General features: G+C 39.8%; 3 protein-coding genes across 6 annotated transcripts in view; 2 read left to right on the plus strand and 1 right to left on the minus strand.

Moving 5' to 3' along the window:
* Window positions 1-83: 83 nt before the first annotated feature.
* On the plus strand, window positions 84-12611 carry cdk13 (cyclin-dependent kinase 13). 2 transcript variants are annotated; one of them, XM_056738335.1, is made up of 14 exons: window positions 84-1649; window positions 4964-5521; window positions 5668-5838; window positions 6804-6943; window positions 7100-7270; window positions 7356-7545; window positions 7640-7696; window positions 7791-7892; window positions 7979-8056; window positions 8169-8285; window positions 9229-9360; window positions 9693-9889; window positions 10556-11077; window positions 11165-12611. In XM_056738335.1, exons 1-14 carry the CDS (start codon window positions 598-600, stop codon window positions 11752-11754), a joined length of 4077 nt encoding a protein of 1358 aa, XP_056594313.1. In that variant the 5' UTR covers window positions 84-597; the 3' UTR covers window positions 11755-12611. The 2 variants fall into 2 exon arrangements, with proteins under 2 accessions (XP_056594313.1, XP_056594314.1); XM_056738336.1 differs by having other exon boundaries at window positions 9693-9859.
* Window positions 12612-14189: 1578 nt separating this feature from the next.
* On the plus strand, window positions 14190-18071 carry napga (N-ethylmaleimide-sensitive factor attachment protein, gamma a). Its single transcript, XM_056738311.1, has 11 exons — window positions 14190-14345; window positions 14543-14610; window positions 14699-14783; window positions 14902-14919; window positions 15000-15030; window positions 15596-15705; window positions 15811-15877; window positions 16025-16095; window positions 16226-16304; window positions 16398-16607; window positions 17016-18071. The coding sequence occupies exons 1-11, from the start codon at window positions 14293-14295 to the stop codon at window positions 17154-17156; spliced, it is 933 nt and encodes a 310-aa protein (XP_056594289.1). The 5' UTR covers window positions 14190-14292; the 3' UTR covers window positions 17157-18071.
* A 523-nt stretch (window positions 18072-18594) lies between these two features.
* Window positions 18595-22633, minus strand: part of LOC130413332 (piezo-type mechanosensitive ion channel component 2) — a 97209-nt gene continuing 93170 nt past the window's right edge. For all 3 annotated transcript variants that reach the window (XM_056738441.1, XM_056738442.1, XM_056738440.1), the window contains 8 exons: window positions 22367-22514; window positions 21649-21837; window positions 21471-21563; window positions 21127-21296; window positions 20346-20462; window positions 20190-20269; window positions 19840-20053; window positions 18595-19456 (listed from right to left, as the gene is read on the minus strand). In XM_056738441.1, the coding sequence (XP_056594419.1) occupies window positions 19204-19456; window positions 19840-20053; window positions 20190-20269; window positions 20346-20462; window positions 21127-21296; window positions 21471-21563; window positions 21649-21837; window positions 22367-22514 (1264 nt within the window). In that variant the 3' untranslated portion in view covers window positions 18595-19203. The remainder of the gene's footprint in view (window positions 19457-19839; window positions 20054-20189; window positions 20270-20345; window positions 20463-21126; window positions 21297-21470; window positions 21564-21648; window positions 21838-22366; window positions 22515-22633) is intronic.

Raw genomic sequence — 22633 nt, forward strand, 5'->3', positions numbered from 1 at the left:
CTCGAGGCTAAATCGGATGTGTACGTTTCTATATTTTGTGGAATGTGCTGAAGCAAACAGCACACTAGCATAGCCTGCGTGCTACTTCCTTGTTAGTAAGTCGGTGTGTGAGGGCGTCAAGAAGTTTCAGACACGCACAAGTATGTGTGGATTAATCACTCGTTTTCGACGAGATTTTCTTTCGGGAAATCTTTTCAGACACTGAAAACAAGTCGTTTTTAACTCATCAACCGGGAAGACGGTATCCGAGCCATGGAATGTTCTTTAAAGGCTGTTTAGTGGATGATTTGCTAAGTTAGCACAGGTTGGCTAACAAAATCTTTTCATCATATGCGCGGAACTGGATTATATGAGCCGGCATCGCCGATCCTTTTATTGGCATTTGTGAGCCCTTTTAAGGATTTATTTTGACAGATGTTCGACGGGAAGGTTAACTGCGATGGATTCGTTGTCGTGTGAATGGAAACGGTCGGTGTGTTAAAGAAGATAGCGGTGCTATTTGAGCTAGCTGTAGCTAAAAGTGGGTTTCAAATGTTTTGCTTTGTTTGCCGGGGACTGAAATACACGCATTTCAGAGTGATTCAAGTGGAAGATTAGATGCCTAACCCGGAGATTGTTCCCCGAGAAGGCCGGGGGAGAAGCCCAACGGCACAAAGAAGTCAGCGAGAGGAGAGACGTAGTACGACCAGGGGCCACCGGGAGAGACATCGCGAGAAGGGGCGATCATCGTCGTCCTCCTCGCGGAGGAAGAAACACAAGCATGCTCGCGAGAGACAGCTACAACAACAGCCGTGGCAACAGCAAGAGGTAGTTTATGATGGGGATGTGCGGACTTTGGTGGAGTATGATGACGTGAGCTCGCAGTCTGAGCGCTTTTCCGGGAGCCCGTCGCCCAGAACCGACACGCTTTCCGTAGACCGGCTGAGCGAAGCCGAGTTCCAGGACTGCAGCGTCGGCGGAGCCACCACGCCGGATAGGAAAAGTAGAAGAGACCATAATTCTTCCCATGCGAGGAGAGAAGAAAGCGGGGGATCGTCGGAGAAAAACAAACAGGAGAGGGAGATGAAGAGGAAGGAGAAATCGAGAGAGCGGGATGCGGCGATCAAATCCCGCAGCGGCGTGAGAAATCACGACAGCAACGGGAGGAAGCCTTCATCGGCTACTTCTGACAATAAGGAGTCCAAGCGACACAAAAACAAATCGAAAGCGGAGAAAGAGCCTCCTTCTGCGTATAGGGAAACGCCACAAGCATACAGGGACGATCGGGAAGAACTCAGGGCCTACAGGAGAAGTAGTCCAAGCCTCACAACGACGGATAGTGCTTACGGGACATCAAATCCCTATGGATACCAATCCCCTAATACAAACTACCAGTTTATTTCCAGGAGGAGCCCCAGGAGACTTTCTCCTAACACAACCTACCACGGTCGCGATTCGGAATTGTACGGTGCCTATGTTTCAAAGTCACCGAGTTCGTACTCGAGCAGTAAGCGGAAACGGTCCCCGTCCAGTCCGTACTGGCGCAAGTCACCGAGCTACGGGCGACACAGTCCCTACGAGCAGGGCGAGTTTACCTCCAGCCCGTACGGGCAGCGCAGACGCTCCAGGAGCCCATACAGAAAGTCTACGAGCCCCACTCCGGACGTCAGGTAAGACGTCAATAATGATTTGCTTTTTCAAACTTGAGCTTGTGGAACAGGTTGCTTTGGTCATTTTTGTTTTCTATGGCCGCTGTACCTGTATTTGTATTTGTCTTCGAGGCTAAAAGTAGTTAAAGAATAAATCAAATAATCATTAGTTATAGTTTATATTTATGCAAAGATTAATGGAAACGCCACGTATCCAAAACTACGTAAAAATGTTCTGAAAACGTTTCATACTGTTGTACAACAGTGTGGTATTAGTGGTTTTACTGTTGTGTAGTATTATTAGTGACATTTAATGATAACTACGATAGTACTTTTTGTTACGAGTATTGTGGTAGAGAGGTTGCGAAGAAATGCAAATGAGTTCTATTTAAATTATTCATTCGGTTTTATTAGTGGAATTTGCACGTCTTGGGCCCTCGTGACCACACAGCTAAGAAATCTAGCCTAAACGTGTCATTCGTGTATATAAAAGTCATCTTTCACTGTAGTTTATTTTGCATTTAGGCGTGTTTTATAACGGATAGAGAACTATATCAATAAACATTCGTTGTGTATCACTCTGAGCTGTTATTTTGTAACTGGCAGTGGAGGGCAGTCTGTCACGTTGCTCGTGTCGTTTTGTGGTTTAGGGACTGTTTATCTTTGACTGTTTTTCAGCTTGTAAACTGTCAGAAAGTGTTTCGGAAGGATTGAAAAATGCATTTTTTATGTATTTGTTTTAAATTTACCCACCCACTGCTGTGCCGACGCCATTCAAGTTCTATTAAAAATGACCAACACACGTGGCGCCAATTGGTTGGGCTCACGTGCGTCAGATTTATAGCAGGAGGTTGAGCAACAAACTGGATGTTAATACTTCCAATTTCTTTGCATGTTAGCGACTCTCCCTGCTGAACAGTTAAACAGACAGGAGCGTTCCTCCTAATTGAAAGTAATTATTCAAATGTAATCGTTTTATTGACATTTTCCTACAGGGCAAGTGTACATGAGTTTTATAGAAGACTGTATTAGTTGTTAATGTTATACAAGTCTAATTATTGTTTGTATTAATAGATAGGATAAACATATCATATTCAAATTAGCTTTATGTGAATAAAGATGCAAAGTCATTCATTCATTCATGGGTTTAGCACCCATCCAACTGGCTATTAGAGGATCAAAGTGAAAGTAAACCTCAAAATTGTCATTTTTTACTTAGCCACATAACGTTCAACATGTTTTAAGACCTGGCGTCTTCGGAACACTAATAAAGATATTTAAGTGATACCTGAGAGATTTCAAGGCCTCCTCATAGACATCATGGTTCTTGTTGTTGGCAAGTTTCAGAAAAGTATTAAAGACATTGTTAAATTAGTCCAGTGAATCGACGAGAATACTTTGTACGTAAAAATAAACCAAAATAACGAGATTAATCTATAGAATCTCTTCTGTTTTGTTAGTCTATGGTGCGCGTTTAAGAGAGCACTTCAATACATTTGCATTTGGTTTGTGCGCCGTACGCCTCATGGCACATGACCGTAGAGAATGTATCTATTAAACTTGTTATTGTGGTTTGTTTTTCGCACAAAGTATTCTTGTTGCTTCAATAAAATAAAATTGTTCAATTGGTCCATCCGCTCAATGTCTTGAGTACTTTTCTGGACCTTGACAACAGTCCCGTATCCAGGACAGCTGCTTTACTTCGAGATGTTGCATCTGAATTCTTATCTTATTGAGACAAACAGTATATTGTTGGGTAGGTCGAAGTCTCTAGAAAACGTATTTCATATAAAACATTTATATTTAATTTGCCCCAAAAAAACGTCAACATGAATTTTTGCGTCCGGGCTACCGTGTGTTATTAGTTTTTAGAGGTTGTTATCTGGGAATAATGATCCTGCAAATGTCGTGGCTGGGCAATCAGAATCGAGCATTCCAACGAGCCGTGTAATATTTTTTTTATAAAGGATGAGTAATTGTTTCTTTTTTAAAAGAGCGTGCTTAAAATTTTCTTTCACAGTATAGTTTCATACTAATTTATGTTTTTTCCAGACTCCCTAAATACTTCACCTTGGCTTTACACAGCTTGCATTTTGCATACGCCTTGTCAAGCTCCTTCTCACCCTAGAGTTGATCAAATCCGAACGACTTGCCCTCGCATAAAATGGGACAGGATGTATTTCTTTTACCTCCACTGTTACTGAGCTTGAGGTGTGCTGTATATATCCGTTCCCGCGGTTGATTCCGGTTGATTAATGTTATATTAACTAGAAAATTTCTGTGAAATTGATAAGAATCGTTAGAGGACTGAATCACAATTCGTATGTGAATCAATTTTTTCACCCACCCCTACAATTTTGATGCGAGTATTTCCTTCAAACTACCAAATGGCATTCAAAAAGGAAGTACAATGCTAGACCGAATAAATGCAGCTAGTTTTCCTTCTGCTGCATGTTGACCATTATTTCTGATAATGAGGCGAACTTGACTGTGTTTACTCATTTGTGGAAATTTGACAAAGTGTTGAAACTTCTATAGCAGTCAGACAATGGATACATTTGTATTTTAAGAAATTGAAGTCCTCCAGATCGATTCATAATACACTGTAACATGGTAAAATCTTTAAGTTTTCTTTGGTATTCAACTCATGTACCATATTCATTTAAGGCAAACAGAGTTGATGCTCAATGATCAAAGATTACGCAAACTTACTTGTCACACAAATTTTGTTATTGATGGAAAAGTTGTTTTTATTGTTCACGTTTATGTTTACAAATAAAATTTGTAGACGGCTCAGAAGTCTTATAATTACCAGGCGAAAACTTTTTTAAGATTTAATTTTGGGAAATATTAGATTTTCTATATTATATCAGACTGAATGACCATATTAGCTTATTATTGGTTTTAATTTTATATATTGTTTGAAAGTTGTTCACCTTCAAAATGAAAATTCTGTCATTATTTACCCGCCCTCTTGTCATTTCAAATCTTTATGACTTTCCTTCTTCTGCAGAAACCAAAAGAAGATATTTTGAAGAATGTTGCTAACAGCCCCCATTCACTTGTATTGCTTTTTTCCTCTTGTGTTCTGTGAAAGAAAGAAAGAAAGTCATATAGGTTTGAAATGAAAAGAGGGAGTGTAAATTATGACAGAGTTTTCATTTTGAAGGTGAACTACTCCTTTTTTATCATTAAGTTTAAAACTTTAAGTTGGCCATGGAAAAGCCTTGGTGAAGCTATAACAGTAAACAATAAAAAACATTTTATGCACTGTCTTAATGATTTATATTTGTTCTGATTGTATTCTGGTATTGGTGTCTGTCTGTCTGTCTCAGGCGGGCGGTAAAGTCACGCAGCCGAAGCCCATACCAGTCTTCACGTCATTCTCGCTCACGGAGCCGCCACCGCCACTCGCGTTCCCGCAGCCGCCCCTCCAGTCTGTCCCCCAGCTCTCTGACCCTCAAGAGCAGCCTGGCTGCAGAGCTCAGCAAGCAGAAGAAAGTTAAAGCTGCCGAGGCCGCCCGTGTCAAAAACTCCAGCAACGCATCCACCCCCACCAAGGGCTCATCGTCCACCTCCATCCCGCCCCAACCCAGCCCTGTCATCAACCACTCGGCCAAGAAGAACAGACCGCCCTCGCCGCCGCCTGTTTCTGAAAAAGGCCCCAGAACTCCTGTGTCGAGTCAGCCACAATCCCCTGTGGATAGACCCACCAAGAGAAGCTCTGAGGCTCCACTGTCCAGTAGAGAAGGCAAGGTGAAGGAAGAGAAGAAGAAAGGAGGTCAGACCATGCAGGTTAAGGAGAAAGAGAAGGCAGCTGTTTCTGCTCTCGCTTCCGCAGGCTCCCTTCCTCCGGCACCCAATCACCTGGATCATATGGATGGTAGCAACAGGTGAGGTTCCTTGTTGTCAACTCCTGTGTGAAATAATGTTCATTCTAAGATATATATATATATAATGGCAAGCAACAGCTCTGTCTTATAGTCATATTTCTTGGTTATACGTCTTATGTTTTTGTGTTTTTTAATCTCTAAATTAGTAGCCTGAAGGACTCCTCCTCAACTCCCTCAGGGAAGAAGAAACCAGAGAGGAAACCCCGTCACCTTCTCACTGACCTGCCTTTTCCACCAGAGCTGCCTGGCATCACGTCGGGTTCACCGCCCAGCCCGCCGGATGAGAAGAAGACCCTTACTCAGCGAAAGAGACCAAAGTATGTTGTGAAACAACACAACACCTCCAGAACATTGGGTCTTATTCACTAGGCATCACTAGGCACAAATTTGCACGTGAAACCTGCGTACGAACGCTTTCAGAAACAAATCATGATACACAAAAACTTTCGGACTATAATTTATTCTAAATATAAGAGAAAAGATAGGAACAATTTACAGCACACACACACACATATGTATATATGTATATGTGTCTTTAGTATATATATATGTATGCTAAAGCAGTAAGCCCCAAGGAGCAGTGGGTTACCGGGGTATTTTTTAACGGCTAAGAATCTCTGCTCAGATCAGAATCAAGGACCAGAACTGACTTTTTTTTAAATATATATATAATTGCGCGTTGATTTATATTTAATGTTCAAATTATTTCATCATATACAGTGAAAGAATAGTAAAAGCTGCGTTAGACTATAGCCCGAGTTGCGAGGTTTCTCTGTATAGCAATGCTTTTATAGCTGCTAACGAGAACTCTGCAAACGCGTCTGTATAAAAGGTGTTTTATTGTGTATGAACTGATTTTGAGGACTGTGCACTTGGAACTACACGCTTCTGTTGACAGCATCACATGAGGTTGCCTGGAGTAACTTTGACTTAAGTGACAACATGTGGTAAAGGAAAAGTTAGGCGGAATGCCCTAATATGGGGATGGACTGGGTGTGTTTTATGCAAATGACTAAACTTGTGCACGCGGCCGCTCATTTCGAATACTCCAAACGCTGCACAAGGTTAAGATCAAATTCATGTACGTATGCACGTGTTGTAAATTAGGTGGAAAGTTTTTGGTGGTTGGTTCAAATGTGCGTATAAATACGAAAAATCTACGCAATTATTAGTGAATGAGACCCAATGTCTTCTAGTGTGTTTTAGCCAAATTACTTTGGAACCTTTTGGAATCTTATTTAAAAAGCAGCATCACAAAATATGTTTTTGCGGTTTATTGCAGAATTTGTGGTCCACGCTTTGGAGAAATCAAGGAGACGGAGATTGACTGGGGAAAGCGCTGTGTTGATAAGTTTGAAATCATCGGGATCACTGGAGAAGGTACTTACGGGCAGGTGTACAAAGCGAAGGACAAAGATACAGGTAAGATGATTTTCAAACTTCTAGAAATAGGATGTTAGGAATTGCAGACTTTTTTCGTTTCATAGCGAATTTAATCAGTTCTCAGGATGCGTTGATGCACATCATGCATGCATCACTTCACAAAAATAAACTGTCTGTATGGTTGTGCTTGTTCAGCCGAGTTGGTAGCCCTAAAGAAAGTTCGGTTGGACAACGAGAAAGAGGGCTTTCCCATCACAGCTATTAGGGAGATCAAGATCTTGCGGCAGCTGAACCACAAGAGCATCATCAACATGAAGGAAATAGTCACTGATAAAGAAGATGCCTTGGACTTCAAGAATGATAAAGGTGGGGGATAGAAATATTTTTTTTTATCGTTGGTGGAGGTCCATTTAATTTCAGTCATCTAATTGGCTGTGTTTTAATCAAATAGGGGCATTCTACCTGGTGTTTGAGTACATGGACCATGATCTGATGGGTCTCCTGGAGTCTGGTCTTGTCCACTTCAATGAGAGCCATATCAAATCTTTCATGAGGCAGCTTTTGGAAGGACTCGAATACTGCCACAAGAAGAACTTCCTGCACCGGGACATCAAATGCTCCAACATCCTGCTGAATAACAAGTTAGTTTTCCACAAATAAAGATGTGTTGGAACAAACTTTTAGCTGTAATTTACATTATACTGATTTATTTTTATAATCTGCGTCGTCCAACAGGGGTGAGATAAAGCTTGCAGATTTTGGATTGGCTCGACTGTATAACTCTGAAGAGAGGTATGTACTCACTGTGACGATCATCCTGACACGATTCAGCAAGTTTACCAGCTGTCTGTCGTGCAAACTCTGACATGTCTTGTGCGTTCTCCAGTCGGCCCTACACGAATAAGGTGATCACCCTCTGGTACCGCCCACCCGAGCTGCTGCTAGGAGAAGAGAGATACACGCCCGCCATTGACGTGTGGAGCTGCGGGTAGGAAAGCTGTTAAGAAATGCAGATCTATTAACGGCATTAAACATCCGCATGCTCAAGGTTCTAAAGCCTTCATTGTCACACAGGTGCATTCTGGGAGAGCTTTTCACCAAGAAGCCCATCTTTCAAGCCAACCAGGAGCTAGCACAGCTGGAGCTGATAAGGTAACAATGATTATTTATTTTTTCTTGTCATGTGAAATCTCTTTCCGTCTGGTTACGCCTGTTATTTAGAAGCCTGAAATTCAACTAATTTATTTTGCCATCTTCAATCCAGTCGTATCTGTGGCAGCCCTAGTCCTGCTGTGTGGCCAGATGTGATCAAACTGCCCTACTTCAACACCATGAAACCAAAGAAACAGTACCGGCGGAGGCTGAGGGAAGAGTTTGCTTTGTGAGTAATCTGAAAATAACGAAACCTGTTTAGTCTGTTTTTAATGGCTCACAGTTTGTGACAGGTAGACGGATGATGACTCACTACATTTACAAAGAGTCTGATAAATATAGCATGCATGTAATTATATAATATTATATATATGCTTAATAATGTAATCATTTGAGATGTTAGAAAATGTATAGCTATGTATTGCATGCAGTCTAATTCATTTCACACAGTCATTCAAATTAATATTAAAACCACAATAATCCCAGACTCACCCTGTTGGGTGTGACCAAGTAAATTAATTTCCCATTAGTAATTTATAAATGGTAATTCCTGTTTCTGGTTGTTTTGACATTTTCTTTAAACACAATGACTACGTTTACATGGACATCAAAACTGCGATTATTTCCAATAATCAGAGTAAGGAGTACTAGGGACTTAATCCCATGACATGTTTACATGACAGGAGAACTCCTCTTTGCTCCCATTTGCATGGAAGTTTTATTATTTACTATAATACACAGCACAAGTGATGATCTCAGAAACAGTAAGTTTGTGTTACTGGCTATTCTGTTTCTTTATGAAGGTAAGGCAGGCAAGTTGTGTTGACAGTTAAACTTCAGAATGTCATGTTTACCATGAATTTGCGCTTGAGGCGTGTGACAGAAGCACATGCACACCTTGATCAGAACAGCATAAATGCGATAAAGGTGTTAACATGCCTTCATATTGGGATGAAAACAGGCGTATGGATGTGCCACATTACTTAGATTATGCTAACTGTGAATATCCGCTAAATCACATTATTTAAATTGAATGATTACGTTTACAAGAGGTAAAGCGTAGTCGCAGTATTGCCCAAATCCTATTGTAATCGCAATTAGAAGGGTGCATGTAAACGGACACAATGAAATACCTTAAGATCAATGTCAGTAACTGTTGGTTTTTCTTCCAGTATTCCTCTGATGGCCCTGGATTTATTTGACCACATGTTAGCATTGGACCCGAGCAAGCGCTGCACTGCTGAGCAAGCTCTCAATAGCGATTTCCTTAAAGATGTGGATCCAGCCAAGATGCCCCCACCTGAGTATGAGCTCTGTTTTGTGCACTTTTCTCAAATATTTTTTCTTCATAACAATTTACTGTCTTAAACACAGATATTGTTTATAAATCTTTGTGTAAATTTCCTCCTTTAAAAAATAGAATGTGTGGTGTGCATGCATTTACAATAAATTTTTATTTGATAAATCCTGATGATCATGTAGAATGGCATATGCTTTTAATAGTCAAACTAGCTTTAAATAAACGTGCAAGCTTCACAAATCTTTATTTAGGAAATACATTGATGTTCAAAAAATCTGTTTAAAAATCGAATTCAGATATCGTGTGGTCAACGTTTCATGTTCAATGTCTCTTTAGTCTCCCTCTGTGGCAAGACTGCCATGAACTATGGAGTAAGAAACGGCGCAGACAGAAGCAGATGCCTGAAGAACTGACTGCCCCTAAAGCCCCTCGGAAGGAGCTGGGTTTGGACGACAGCCGCAGCAACACACCGCAGGGCTTCCCTCCTGCTGGAGGACACAAAGGTCAGAGCACTGCTGCTGCAGCCCTATTGGGTAAGAATAGCAGCAGAAATGCTCCGAGAACATGTGTGCACTGCTAGAAACCCTACCGTTGTCAGTTATTGTGTTTAGATAATATTTGTGCACTTACACTCTTCACAAGAGACCGCTGGTTTAAAGGGGTGATATGACACTGCTGATACCATATTATCGTTTGTTTGTGATGTAATGCAATGTGTATTCAAGATTTAAGGTGACCGTGCATGTTGTATCTCCTCTTTGCCCCGGCTCTCTAAAACGCGCAGATTGTTCACAAAGCTCAACGCACTGAATAGTTAGGTGTGCTATTATTGGCCAATCAACCAGTGTGTAGTGTTTGGACGAATACTGCAAGCGTGACCGAAATGTAACACATCTTGGCTTATACATGCATGGACAACTTATATCACACCAAAATCACAGAGATACATGTATTCGTGCCATATGACCCCTTTAAGGGAAATATAATGGTATTGTTTTCATAACGTTTCTGTGTGATGTGTGTGTAAACCTGTATTTGTCTAAGTATGCTGACTCGGAAATAGACCCTTGGACTTTAAACTCCTCGCAGGGAATTGTTTATTGATTGGTTTCTGCTTTTTCTTTGCATCTGCTGCCTTGAATTGAAAGTGAATGAGTTTCCTATTAAAGCGAGTATCTTACGTGTCGTTTTTCTTGTAGAGCCTAAAGCTCCAAACTCCCAACTGACACAAGAACAGCTAGCTGTTCTCCTGAATCTTTTCCAGTCCAAGAGCGGCCCGGTGGGTTCAGCCCAGTTCGCCCAGAGCATGGGTTCAAAGATGAACCCAGAAACGCTACAGCAGCTTACCAAGGCTTTGCCTCCCATACCGTTGGAGGCCGAAAGACCCCCGGAACCACCTCCACTGCCCAAGGTCTCCAAACCACCTCAGCCTCCTCCAGGAGGGGGAGGAGTGCCTCGCACCCCACCCATGCCAAAGCCCCCTTCGCCGCCCACCCCCCAGCAGCAGGTTAAGGGAGACAGAGAGACCTCGGCAGCGGTCACGCAGAATGCTGTCACCATGTTTCTGGCTCAACTTCTCAAAGTCCAACAAGGTGCGGCAGGAGACGTCATTGGGTTTGAGGGGGCAGAAGGTGCCATCTTGAATGCAGCAGGTGGGAGCTCTGCACCTCCACTGCCAGCTGAGATGAAGCCGCCACCTGAGCCCAGCCCTGTATCTCCAGGTAACCTCAACCAACACATGAAACCTCATAATCATAATCTGTTTACGACACATTGTTAACCATTTCACTGTCTTGATTTTGTTGCAGTAACTGAAGGGGGTGGCTCCAGAGTTTTAGAGTCTCTATCCATTCTACCACCTGACCAGAGACCCCCAGAACCTCCAGAACCCCCTCCCTGTGCAGATCTGGACTATCGACAGGCCCCCGAGCTCAAACAAAGTCTGCCCCCTTCCACAGCCTCAGGAGAAGCTCCCAGACCCCCAGAACCTGACTATCCACCCCCACCCAGACCCACGGAAGGACCCAAGTACGCAGCAGACTACAGCCGACCACCTCCGCCCTTTTCCCACGCAGGCTTTGCGGATAGCTACCTCGGCCACATGATGGGGGGAGGAATGCCTCCTCACCCACCTCACGCCCCAGAGACCTTTCCTCGTGGAGTTGCGGTCAGCGCAGCAGCCGGCGGAGGCAACTTCGTTTTCAGTGGTGACAAGGACCATCGCTTCGAGTACAATCACAGCCCGCTGCCCGTGGGGCCCGGGCCCCTGCAACCTTCTGTACCCCCTCCTGGCCAAGCCTGGAGTTCGCCATCCCAATCAGGGGCGCCACCCCTTCCGCTTGGGTACGTTCCCCATGTGAACACAGCGGCACTAAGGGGCAGAGGACTCCCTTTTTGATTGGCGCAGAAGCAGCATGTTGTTGACTTACTAACGTCAGATGCCTCAGAAAAGGAAGACTTCAAAAGACACATGCAGATGCCCTCGAGTCAGCACTAAGTGGTCTAAAAGCTCACTTGATTTGTAATATTTCTAATAATGAGGGGCCCGAGGGCACTGAAGACGGACAGCTTAGGTTACAACCGGAGGTATAAGCTGTGTTGGGAAGGGAATTTTTTTATTTCCCGTTCATACCCTTTCGTAGAACTGTTTTCGTTTCCCTCCAATTGGTTTTGTAATCTTATTCTACTGCTGTCTTTTAAATTAAAATCGTACCTTTTTTGAGTGTGCATTTACCATGCTGGGGTAAGTGTTTTTATGACCTGTACCTTAGTGTCTCCTTTAATTGGATAAGGACAGACTAGTATTACAATGTTTTGCACTACTGAATAAAGTAGGTGGAAACAAAAAAGGTGTGAATGTGCTGTATCTGCACATGATGCAAATGACCAGTAATGAACTGTAAGTTGTTTTCCTTATTTTTGTTTTTGGATCAGATTTTGTGTTTTCAATTAATTTGATGATTATGGGCTCTGTCACAAGGTTCAGTTCACTGGAGGGGCACTTATAGGACTCCACAGAGACACTGGTAGCACTTGTGTGATAGGGCTCATTTGAAACGCTGGCTACTGAGCAAGCGATCGGATCTAAGCTGTTTTCTCACCGGTTCCCCACCAGCTATTGTCTATAGCCATTGTAAAGTTGAGAATAAAGAGACATTTAATCGATTTCAAGGAGATAAGCAACAATGTCTTTTTTGTAATAAGATTTTGTTCCCCATTTGGCAATTGTTTATTAAAGAAATGCCAACAATGTAACTTGTTTTGGTATTTTTTATTGTGCACAACATGTACGATGTATAATAATATATATATATTGAAATTCATGTCTATCATCAACACTGCACTTTGTAGGTGAGTACTTGATTTGTAATTATTTTCAAAACTATATAAAGAAGCCATTAACTAAACCTATAACGTTGGCATGAACATGAAAAATAAAATCACTTTAATGAAAATTACCCAATGGGATATTCAAATACCCGTCTATTTTGAGAGCAAACCTTACATAAAATGTCTAAACAGTTATTTGTTTTCCATGCTCAACACTATGTCAAATTGCTCGAACTTTTATTGTGTGCTATCTTGCGTCCTAAAAGGGGCGGGTCTTACGTGTGGTGGACGTTTTCTTTTCTTTACACAATATACAAAAACAATGTACATTATGTAGAATATAGGCTATCTAACAGTATATTCAACAACATGTACAACAATAAACAAGTCCAATCTCTATAAGTCCAATATTACGTATTCACGAAAAAGCCTGAGCACGATATCCGTTGATGTGGACTTGGCTGACATAAGAAACGATCAATTGAAATTCCCCTGCAACGTCATCAAAGATAGGCAACGGCACTGTTGCGCAGATTATAAAATACATACATATTGTAACTTTACTTTTAAATTAAAAAGAAATATACAAAGGTAACACGCACTGTGTATGTAATAAATGTATTCTTAAAATTTGTTAATGTTTGTATTTATTATTTGACTGATTCAGCTTTGATTATGTGAAACTATTATATACTGTTTGTATATGCAATTACAAGATTATTATAGATTATTTTTCTATTGAACAGAAATCACAGGAATAATACCTCAATAAATCTCTCTAATACCCTTTGTTGTGCTGGATATATACCATGTAAATGTAACCTCCTTTGACATATTATTTACCAACAATATTGTTCACTGATACATCGCTATATTCCAATTTATATTCCTAAACTACATGAGTCAAAAATATTATTTGATATATATATATTATATATATATAATATATATATATTAACTTTATTTTGCACCTGCTGGATTTTCGTATCAGTTCAAAGCTCCTTAATGCTTTTTTTAAATGTGACTATTTAACCCTGGTACGGTGTTTGGATCTGTGGGACTTCTTTTTAATGTTAATTAAAAAAATATAATCGATTGTTTTTCCAGACATTTATATTAATTATATAATATATATAATAAGTTATTTTACCCATTTAGAATATTTACTTCACACAAAAATATTTTAACATAAATGCTGTAACAAAACTGACTTTAAAGGGTAAATTATTGCGATTGAACGTGGTATTTGTTATTTTTACATTTACATTTCCTTAACGTTTAAATGAATCATAATCGTTTGGTGATGACTTTACTTATGTTTTTATTATTAAATTATTATATATTTTATATTATATATCATATTTATTATTATATTTATAGAGGCGATGTACAAATAGTCTGGCAAACAAAAAGGTATCAAAGCGGATTGAGCTTCTGTCCCTTAAGCGCCCCCTAAAGGAAAACGACCGCATTACCGACGGCGAGCTAACCCGGAAGCAAACGTCTGCGTCATCATCAGGTGATGTATACAGCGCCAGAGCTGGAAGAACCCTAGTCATTTATTTATTAACAAAATAATTTATGTTTAAAGGGCTGTCTTAAAACAATGGCTCAAAAAATCAACGAAGCTAATGAGCACATTGCCAAGGCTGAAAAATAGTAAGTGATTCCTTTCGTGTTTAATGTTTTTAGAAAAATTGGACTCAACATCTCTTTAAACAACAACATCAATAACATAAGCATATATAGCTAGCTCTATACGGTAGTTTAAGTATCCTAAATAACTTAAAGTAAAGTTAGCCAATGTACCAAATGAACCAACCGTCCGTAACTGATAATATTGTTTTTATATTCAGTTTGAAGACGAGTTTTATGAAGTGGAAGCCTGATTATGATAGTGCTGCATCAGAATATGCCAAAGCAGGTGGGTTGCTCTTTTAACATCCCCTTAATATGTTTCTATACTATACAAAACCCTGATCTGAGATCTGTTTCTCTCTTTCTTGTGCCAGCTGTTGCCTTTAAAAACGCCAGACAGCTTGAACTGGCGAAAGATGCGTATTTACAGGAGGCTGAGGCACACACCAATAACAGATCGTATCCTTCAGACCTCTGTGTTGTGCTGTCTATCTGAATACATTCACACAATGACTGTCCGTCAAAATAGTCAGAATACCTTTAATACATTTTTCTTTGACCTTGACTCATTCTCCAGCCTTTTTCATGCTGCCAAGTGAGTATATCAATTTTAATTGAGTTATTACTCCGATTGTTGTACTTTTCTATAAATACAAACTTACTTTCAATATGCAGGGCACTCGAGCAAGCAGGCATGACACTGAAGGTGAGTTCACAATTTTATTACAGATTTAAAGGAATCTTCCATAGAACAGAGACAGATATTTGGAAGAATGCTTATAACCAGACAAATTTTGGCCCCCATTGACTCCCAAAGTAGGAACAATTAATCATCATATTTTTGTTCTGTTGAACACAAAAGAAGACACTTTGAAGAATGTAGGACAGCAAACAGTTCTGTGGCACTGATTGTATTTTTTCCTACTATGGTAGTCAGTGGGGGCCAAAATCTGTCTGGTTATAAGCATTCTTCCAAATATCTTTCTCTGTGTTCATCAGAACATAGACATTTATACAGATTTGGAACAACTCGAAGGCAGTAAATGATGAGTGAATTGTCATTTTTGGGTGAAGTATCCCTTTAACAAGCTGCCTGTACAGTAATTATTTGTATCAAAGTTTGTATAAAATTAAATAAGAATACAAATTAATTTGAGCATAAATGAAATGCAAAATAAACTGTTATATTGCTAGCCACTGCCAGACCAATAACCAAACACAGGTTAACTTCAGGCCAGGCACGTGCAATCTAAAGTGTCATGGTTCTTTAGGATATGCAGAAGATCCCTGAAGCAGTGCAGTATATAGAGAAAGCCAGCATAATGTATGTGGAAAACGGCACACCAGACACTGCAGCCATGGCTCTTGACAGAGCAGGAAAGTAAGTGTTTCAAACAAAACTGGTTATGTATCCGATATATATTCAGGATCCTTCATAAATGTATTCATATATAAAAACAACTTGTGCACAACTTGCTATTGACAGGTTGATAGAGCCTTTGGATTCATCTAAAGCTGTGAACCTGTACCAGCAAGCTGCTTCTGTGTTTGAGGTGAGCTTGTATGATTTTTTTGAATGATATATGAAGGCCTTTACTCGAAAACTGCATTGAATATATATTATTGTTTTAACTAAATAAAAGAAACACCAACGTAAATCTGAATGGACCATAAATTTTTTGCCACGTTTCTTGTCCTAGAATGAGGAACGATTACGGCAAGCAGTGGAGCTCATTGGCAAAGCTTCAAGACTTCTTGTAAAACATCAAAAGTAACTTTTGCCTATTTGTTTGGTCTTTTACAAAACATAAATATAAGAAAACACACAATATTAAAATATAAGTTTTAATACTTGTGTTGGATTTTCTAGTTTGTGATTTGAACGTGATCAATTTTTTCAGGTACGACGAAGCGGCAAAGTCGATTCAGAAAGAGAAGAACATGTACAAAGAAATAGAAAATTATCCAACTTGTTATAAGGTCCGTCTCAATAGTGCACTTTATACTTGACATCACTGAAGACACTTGTCAGAATTTAAGACATCAATGTACATGTATTTTATTCATCCTCAGAAAACCATCGCACAAGTGCTGGTGCATCTTCACCGAGCAGATTACGTGGCGGCAGATAAGTGTGTGCGAGAAAGCTACAGTATCCCAGGATTCAGTGGGAGTGAAGACTGTCTTGCGATGGAGCAACTTCTGCAGGGTTTTGATCAGCAAGATGAAGATCAGGTGTCTCGTGTGTGTAATTCACCCCTGCTGAAGTACATGGACAATGATGTGAGTTATCAACTGTACATCTTGTAAACCTACAGGTTCAATTATTCTGGTTAATACTATATATCTTTTCTAGAATTTGGCATGATGTCAACACAGAGTTTCCCATATGATTTACATAGTTTAGAGAACATGTTCTTACTGTAGTTTTCTCAGATTTTCCATCTCTTAGAAACCTAAAGGGTCTTTTGTACACATTTCAAGTCTACTACAAATGTCCCCTCATAACAATATAGCAAAATAATGACCATACATTCTTATCCGTAATGTATTGTGAATCATTGAATAAAACCAAATGTTTGTGCATTATAATCATTTATTTTTATTCAAATTTTGACTTTTCCAGACCAAACTTTGATCTGTTTTACATGTCCACACATGAACTTGAATCATCTCTGTCTTGTTCTCCAGTATGCAAAGCTGGCCATCAGTCTAAAAGTGCCTGGAGGAGGGAAGAAGAAATCAGTCGCTGTTGCCGGTGGAGACACGGAGGTGAACGCCGGAGACGCTCAGCCAGAGGAAGAAGATGAGTATGCTGGTGGGCTCTGTTAAACATCTGATCCCGAACGGAGCTCATTCTCTGCTAAAGAACGGCAGATTCTGAAGTTTAGAGCAGCTCAGACACTTGCTTCTAAAACATACTCCATCTATTGCCTGACTCCTTCATGGAGGTACACGCATGAATCTGTTAATGCTGGTGATCCTAAATTATTATATTCCTGGACTGGGGCTGTTTGTGTTCAAGATGTTTTCAGAATCATTTATGAGGAAAATGTCAGCTGGAAATATTGAAAAGATCTACACTATCCATACAGAGGCCTTTATGCAATACTTTGTGCAGGGTTGTACTTTATCCACTTTGCAACATGCCTATTTTGGTTAACATTCGGTCGACTTCATATTAACATTATTGAGAGTTTACAGGCATTCCTGATTTTAAGATTGTTGCATATTAATACATGTCATACTGTTATCACACACTGTATAAACTAGTGTTGAACTTTATATGGTTTAACAAGGTTTTTGTGTTTCAAACAAATTATTATTTTTGTTACATGTTAGCTTACTGGAGAATCATCATTTTAAATGATATGAGGAACAGCATTTCTTTCTACATGCTGGAGATTGAATAGCAGTGCCTGCACTAACCTTAAAAATGGGAATGCGTTTACAAAGTCCTTTTAACTATTGATTAAAAATACTATAACTCTTATAATAGCGGATTTGTTTCGAATCTAAACACCAACCTTTGTTTAGGGGAATGGCATCAGAAACTAAGCAGGACGCCTCGCATAAATGCATGAACTGCCTTAATATTGTCTGTATATAAGAGACCTTAGACCTTAACGTAGATCATAATGTTATTTTATTTGAATTCAAATTGGAGGGAACAATTTCTCTATTGGACACAGAATCATGAATTGTTATTGCATGGGCTGAAGATATAAATAAATTAATAAAACATGACGTTGATTTTCTAAGAAAAATGTTGGCCTCCTAATTTGTGGATATGCTGACACTAATGGTCACAGCTTTTTAAGGTTCAATGTGTAATTTTTTGGAGGATCCTTTGACCGAAATGCAAAATAACGTACATAACTACATCTTCTGAAGGGTATGTAAAGACCTCGCAAAATAAAGTGTTGTATTTATATCATCTTAGAATGAGCTATTTCTATCTACATAGTACCGCAGGTTCCTTACATGGAATTGGCCATGTTGTTTCTACAGTAGCCCCGAAATGGACAAACTGCTCTACAAAGTGCGTTTCATAGAATACGTTATCTCATTCGGCAAAGAACCGTAAACGTGACGACATCTTAGTCCTGTGTCAGCTAGCGTAGTGCTTTAAAAGGGAGGGTGGAGTGAGCCATTGGTTGCAATTCGCAACCTCACCACTAGATGTCGCTAAATTGAATACTCTAAACCTTTAACATTATATACATACATGTGCAAGGTACACACACACCATAAACACAGACAACAATAGTATGTTTCAAAAATGTGCTTTATGCTCATGATATTGATCCACAATTACACCACATGTTCCTCAACACAGCAATGACAGCAGTGAAGTGTTGCTCTGTTGAGTCACTTTAAAAAGTCTTGGTGTATGTTCTGTCTCCTGAGAACCCTTTAGTCTTAGGTTCAAGCTAAAAATAAGGCAACAGATCATAATTCTGATTCAATTTTTAAATATTCTTAGGTCCAGGAACAGTTTTCTCTAAAGAAAGTGGCTAGTGTCTTTTCGTCACAATCACCTTTGTTCAAGTTTACGGGCAGCTACCAGGACAGTATATTGCACAACGCACGATAAACAACTCCCAACAGACAGGTGGTGCTAAAGCCCTATAACCAGATCCCATCAGTTGCATCCTCCTGGCAGCTTCTCATGTCCTAAAGGTAACCTCAGATTAGGGTACGAACAGGACACTTCGGTACTGTCCGACAGCTTTTCACCTGTCGGTCACATTATAGTAGGCAGTAGGACCTCGAGCATTGAGGTCATTTCTTTCTCACAGTCTATAAGAGCGCTTGTGATGCGGACACCTCCCACTCGGACAGGGATCTCTGTTGCTTCTCCAGTATCTCAGAAGGCTCATTTGGTCTTCTCTCTGGTCCATTTGATCATAGTCTCTGGTGACCGATAAAGGAAGATCAGTTTGGCGTACAGGTCTTCCTCAAGCTCCAGCTCGCCTGTCTCACGCACGAGGAAGATGTCTGTGCAGAGTTTGAGGATGCGGTCCACGCAGGGAAGCTCTTCGAACATGATGGAATGCGAAATGCCACTGAAGAACTCGCGGACAAACTTCCCGATCACCAGCACCACGGAAGCATACAGACCCATTATACTGCAAGAGACAAAAAGATGGAAATCATAGCACAGTATTTTGCATACTTGATATATCCAGTCCAGTTCTCCTGGGCAACTTTAAAATTCAAGGGATAGTTCAAAACTGAAAATGCTTTCCTCGTTTACTCGTCGTCATGTCATTTCAAACCTATATGACTTTCTTTCTTCTGCAGAACACAAAAGAAGATATTTTGAAGAACGTTGTTCACCAAACAACATTGGCCCCCAATTGGCTTCCACTGCATCGATCACACATTTCTCAAAATATCTCATTTTGTGTTCCACAGACAAAAGAGTCACATTGACTGACATGAGGGTGAATAAATGATGACAGAATTTTCATTTTTGGGAACTAGACCCTTATAGTATTGTATGACTTACCCATATCCTGCCAGAAAACCTAGACTGGGAGGACTGACTTTATCACTGAAGACATAAAGGTGCAGTCCAGCGTTTCGTTTCTTCTCTGACTTTGCCTGCGATCTAATCTGTATCTTTCCTGCCGATGGCTGGTCCACGATCCACCACTCCTGGATCTCCTCGCTGCCGTTATGAGACCTCTCCAAGTCCAGCAGGATGCTCTTATAACCATCCGCTGAAGTGAAGGGGAGCGTTTCACATTCAACGAATGAATTCATAGGTATATAGTTTTTTATATATGATTTGGTTTATACTTTATTTGTTTTAGGTTAAAATGAGCAAAAGCAACATAGAAAGGGCATTTTAATAACCTCTGTAAAGATGATCTATTGGTTTGGCGTTGGAATCGCTTGGTGCTCGAATGAAGCATGGAAACACTTTCTCTATTATCCTAAAAAGAAAGAACAAAGATATCAATATACAGTGTTGAGGTGTGTCATTCAAACATTTTTTTTCAGTTTTCTTACACAGCTTTTTTGCTGGTTCCGTTGAGCAAAGCTATCAGCTCTTGTCTGGTATTCATGTCTAGATATGTGACATGTTTGTCCATCGCAAATTCAGCTTTCGCCCCCAGACTCAGATTCCTGAGGACACATAATGAAGGGAACATATTGCATCATCAATTAATGTGTTAAACATCAAACTGTACCACACTGCACCAAAAGTATTTTTTGGATGTGTCATGGTATTGACAAGTACCTTGGTGCTAAAGGGAAAACCCAAAATTAAAATTCTCTCATGAATTGCCCCCCCCTAAGTTGTTCCAAACCTGTATACATTTCTTTGTTCGGTTGAAGATAAAGATATTTGGAAAAATGTTAGCTGACAGTTCTGGGACATTATAGACAACCATAGGATAGGAAAAAATATTGTGTCATTTGAGATATTTTGAAGAATTTAGGAGAGCAAACCGTTCTAGGCCCTTTTAGACAATTCCATTTTAATATTTCCTACAATGGTAGTCAATGATGTCCCAGAATTGTCAGTTGCTAACATTAATTAATTATTTTATTTGGTTTAAATATGAAAAATATAACCTATGAATTTAAATACATAAATATTTTCTCGTTATTATAAATGCGTTAATAAAACAACGACTACAATAACGTTTTTAAACTTTTATATAATCCATTACTATTATACACACCCAAAAAAACAAGTGGTTCTGAAATCTGTGGTTGAATAGAGACTTTTCCTCAGTGGGCTGAAGTGATAGAAAAACACAGAATGTGGTGTTTTACTATTAACCTTTGGATGCTCCAGGACATAGTAACAGGAAACTGGTCTTCTTTACTCAGGACGTCCATTAGATTCTTCCTGCTGGGAGGGCTGATGGTCCACAGGGAGTTAGAACTTCCTTCCAGCTCTGCCACAGTCAAGTCCTCAGCCGTGTATGCCTCCAAAAACTGCAGTGCACTCTGGGAAAGATGTTCAATAGCAGTGTTGTGTCATGCTTCATACTACATTAAACTAAAGTGTGTCTAACAAAGTGAAGGATGCATGCATTGATTAAATATAATAATTTATGATTTATTTTATATTTACACACACAATACTGATGTTAATAGTTTATATTCAGCCAGCGGACTTACAGGTTCATAATTGTATGAATTCATAAAAGCCAGGAAATCTGATTCTGTAATGTCCTTCAGTTGATTCTGCTGAGCACTCATAGTGAAGATGGGCTATAAAGCAACAATTCAAATAAAAAACAACATGACAACCGGGAAAATTTCACTATGATATCTGAAGGGTTTTTTAAGGGTATACCTGAAAGCCCCCCAGTGTGATGGTAACAGACACGTCCAGGGGTTTGTTGACGACTCCAGCCACCGATTTGACAAGAGACATGAAGAGCAGAGGAAACCAGACGATACAGATGAGCAACATCACGATCATGCCGCCCATACCGTACTTCACCACCTTCTTCTTTTTCTGTCCCCGAGGCTGAGGATACCTCTGAAAACACATCAAACCACTTTCATCAGTCTGGAGTTATGGGATGTTCACATGTTATTTCATCAGCCAGGTATTCAAAGCTATTTTAATAAAGGCACATCTGACCGCACATTAATTCAATTCTATAATCCATAATGTTAATAAACTGATTGCATGTGGTTATTCATATTTGGCAGAAATCCTTTATTTTGATTAGACCTTTTAAGTTAAACATTTTCTGGTGACTTGTTGCACTTACAAACTTTCGCCACAAGTTGACAATTTGTATGTGCAACAAGTCACTGCAACATTATGAGGTCTGAAACGTCTTTATAGTGTAACATTTATTAATAAATCTAAGATTGTGTCTTTAGTTATTTTTAAATCGGTGAAAAAATAAATGCAGCATAATAATAAAATAAATAGTATTGATGCCTTCCTTAATAATGGAACTCAGCCCAGCGATGTTTAAATAATAAATGTGTCAAAAATGTCCTTAATACAGTGAATCTTTTGATACTTATCGTGTGGGATTGGAAAGAAGTCTCACCTTCTCAGATTCCCTCCAGCACTTGAGCACAAATATATGCGCGTAGATATCCTCCACACAGATCCAGCTGGACAGACTGAGAGTTGTGTCTGTCCACACCCAATCCATCACCGCACGCAGCTCCGTCAGGAACGGCACCAGCCGGAATCTACACATTGATTTAATGTGAAATACAGTTATCTTTTCTGAGAAGGTTTTCTGAACAAGGTTTTTTGGACTATTTTAACATTACATTCTTAGTTAAAGATGTGTACAACCTGAACAAAA

Source organism: Triplophysa dalaica, chromosome 23 (genome assembly GCF_015846415.1).
Source record: "Triplophysa dalaica isolate WHDGS20190420 chromosome 23, ASM1584641v1, whole genome shotgun sequence".
Lineage (NCBI taxonomy): Eukaryota > Metazoa > Chordata > Actinopteri > Cypriniformes > Nemacheilidae > Triplophysa > Triplophysa dalaica.

Excerpts from the sequence above, each read along its gene's own strand:
- cdk13 (XM_056738335.1), top strand. The coding sequence starts at position 598 with ATGCCTAACCCGGAGATTGTTCCCCGAGAAGGCCGGGGGAGAAGCCCA. Across the intron at positions 5,522-5,667 it reads CATATGGATGGTAGCAACAG|TAGCCTGAAGGACTCCTCCT; the intron begins GTGAGGTTCCTT and ends TCTCTAAATTAG. Across the intron at positions 7,271-7,355 it reads GGACTTCAAGAATGATAAAG|GGGCATTCTACCTGGTGTTT; the intron begins GTGGGGGATAGA and ends TTAATCAAATAG.
- napga (XM_056738311.1), top strand. The coding sequence starts at position 14,293 with ATGGCTCAAAAAATCAACGAAGCTAATGAGCACATTGCCAAGGCTGAA. Across the intron at positions 14,611-14,698 it reads ATCAGAATATGCCAAAGCAG|CTGTTGCCTTTAAAAACGCC; the intron begins GTGGGTTGCTCT and ends TTCTTGTGCCAG. Across the intron at positions 15,706-15,810 it reads GCTCTTGACAGAGCAGGAAA|GTTGATAGAGCCTTTGGATT; the intron begins GTAAGTGTTTCA and ends TGCTATTGACAG.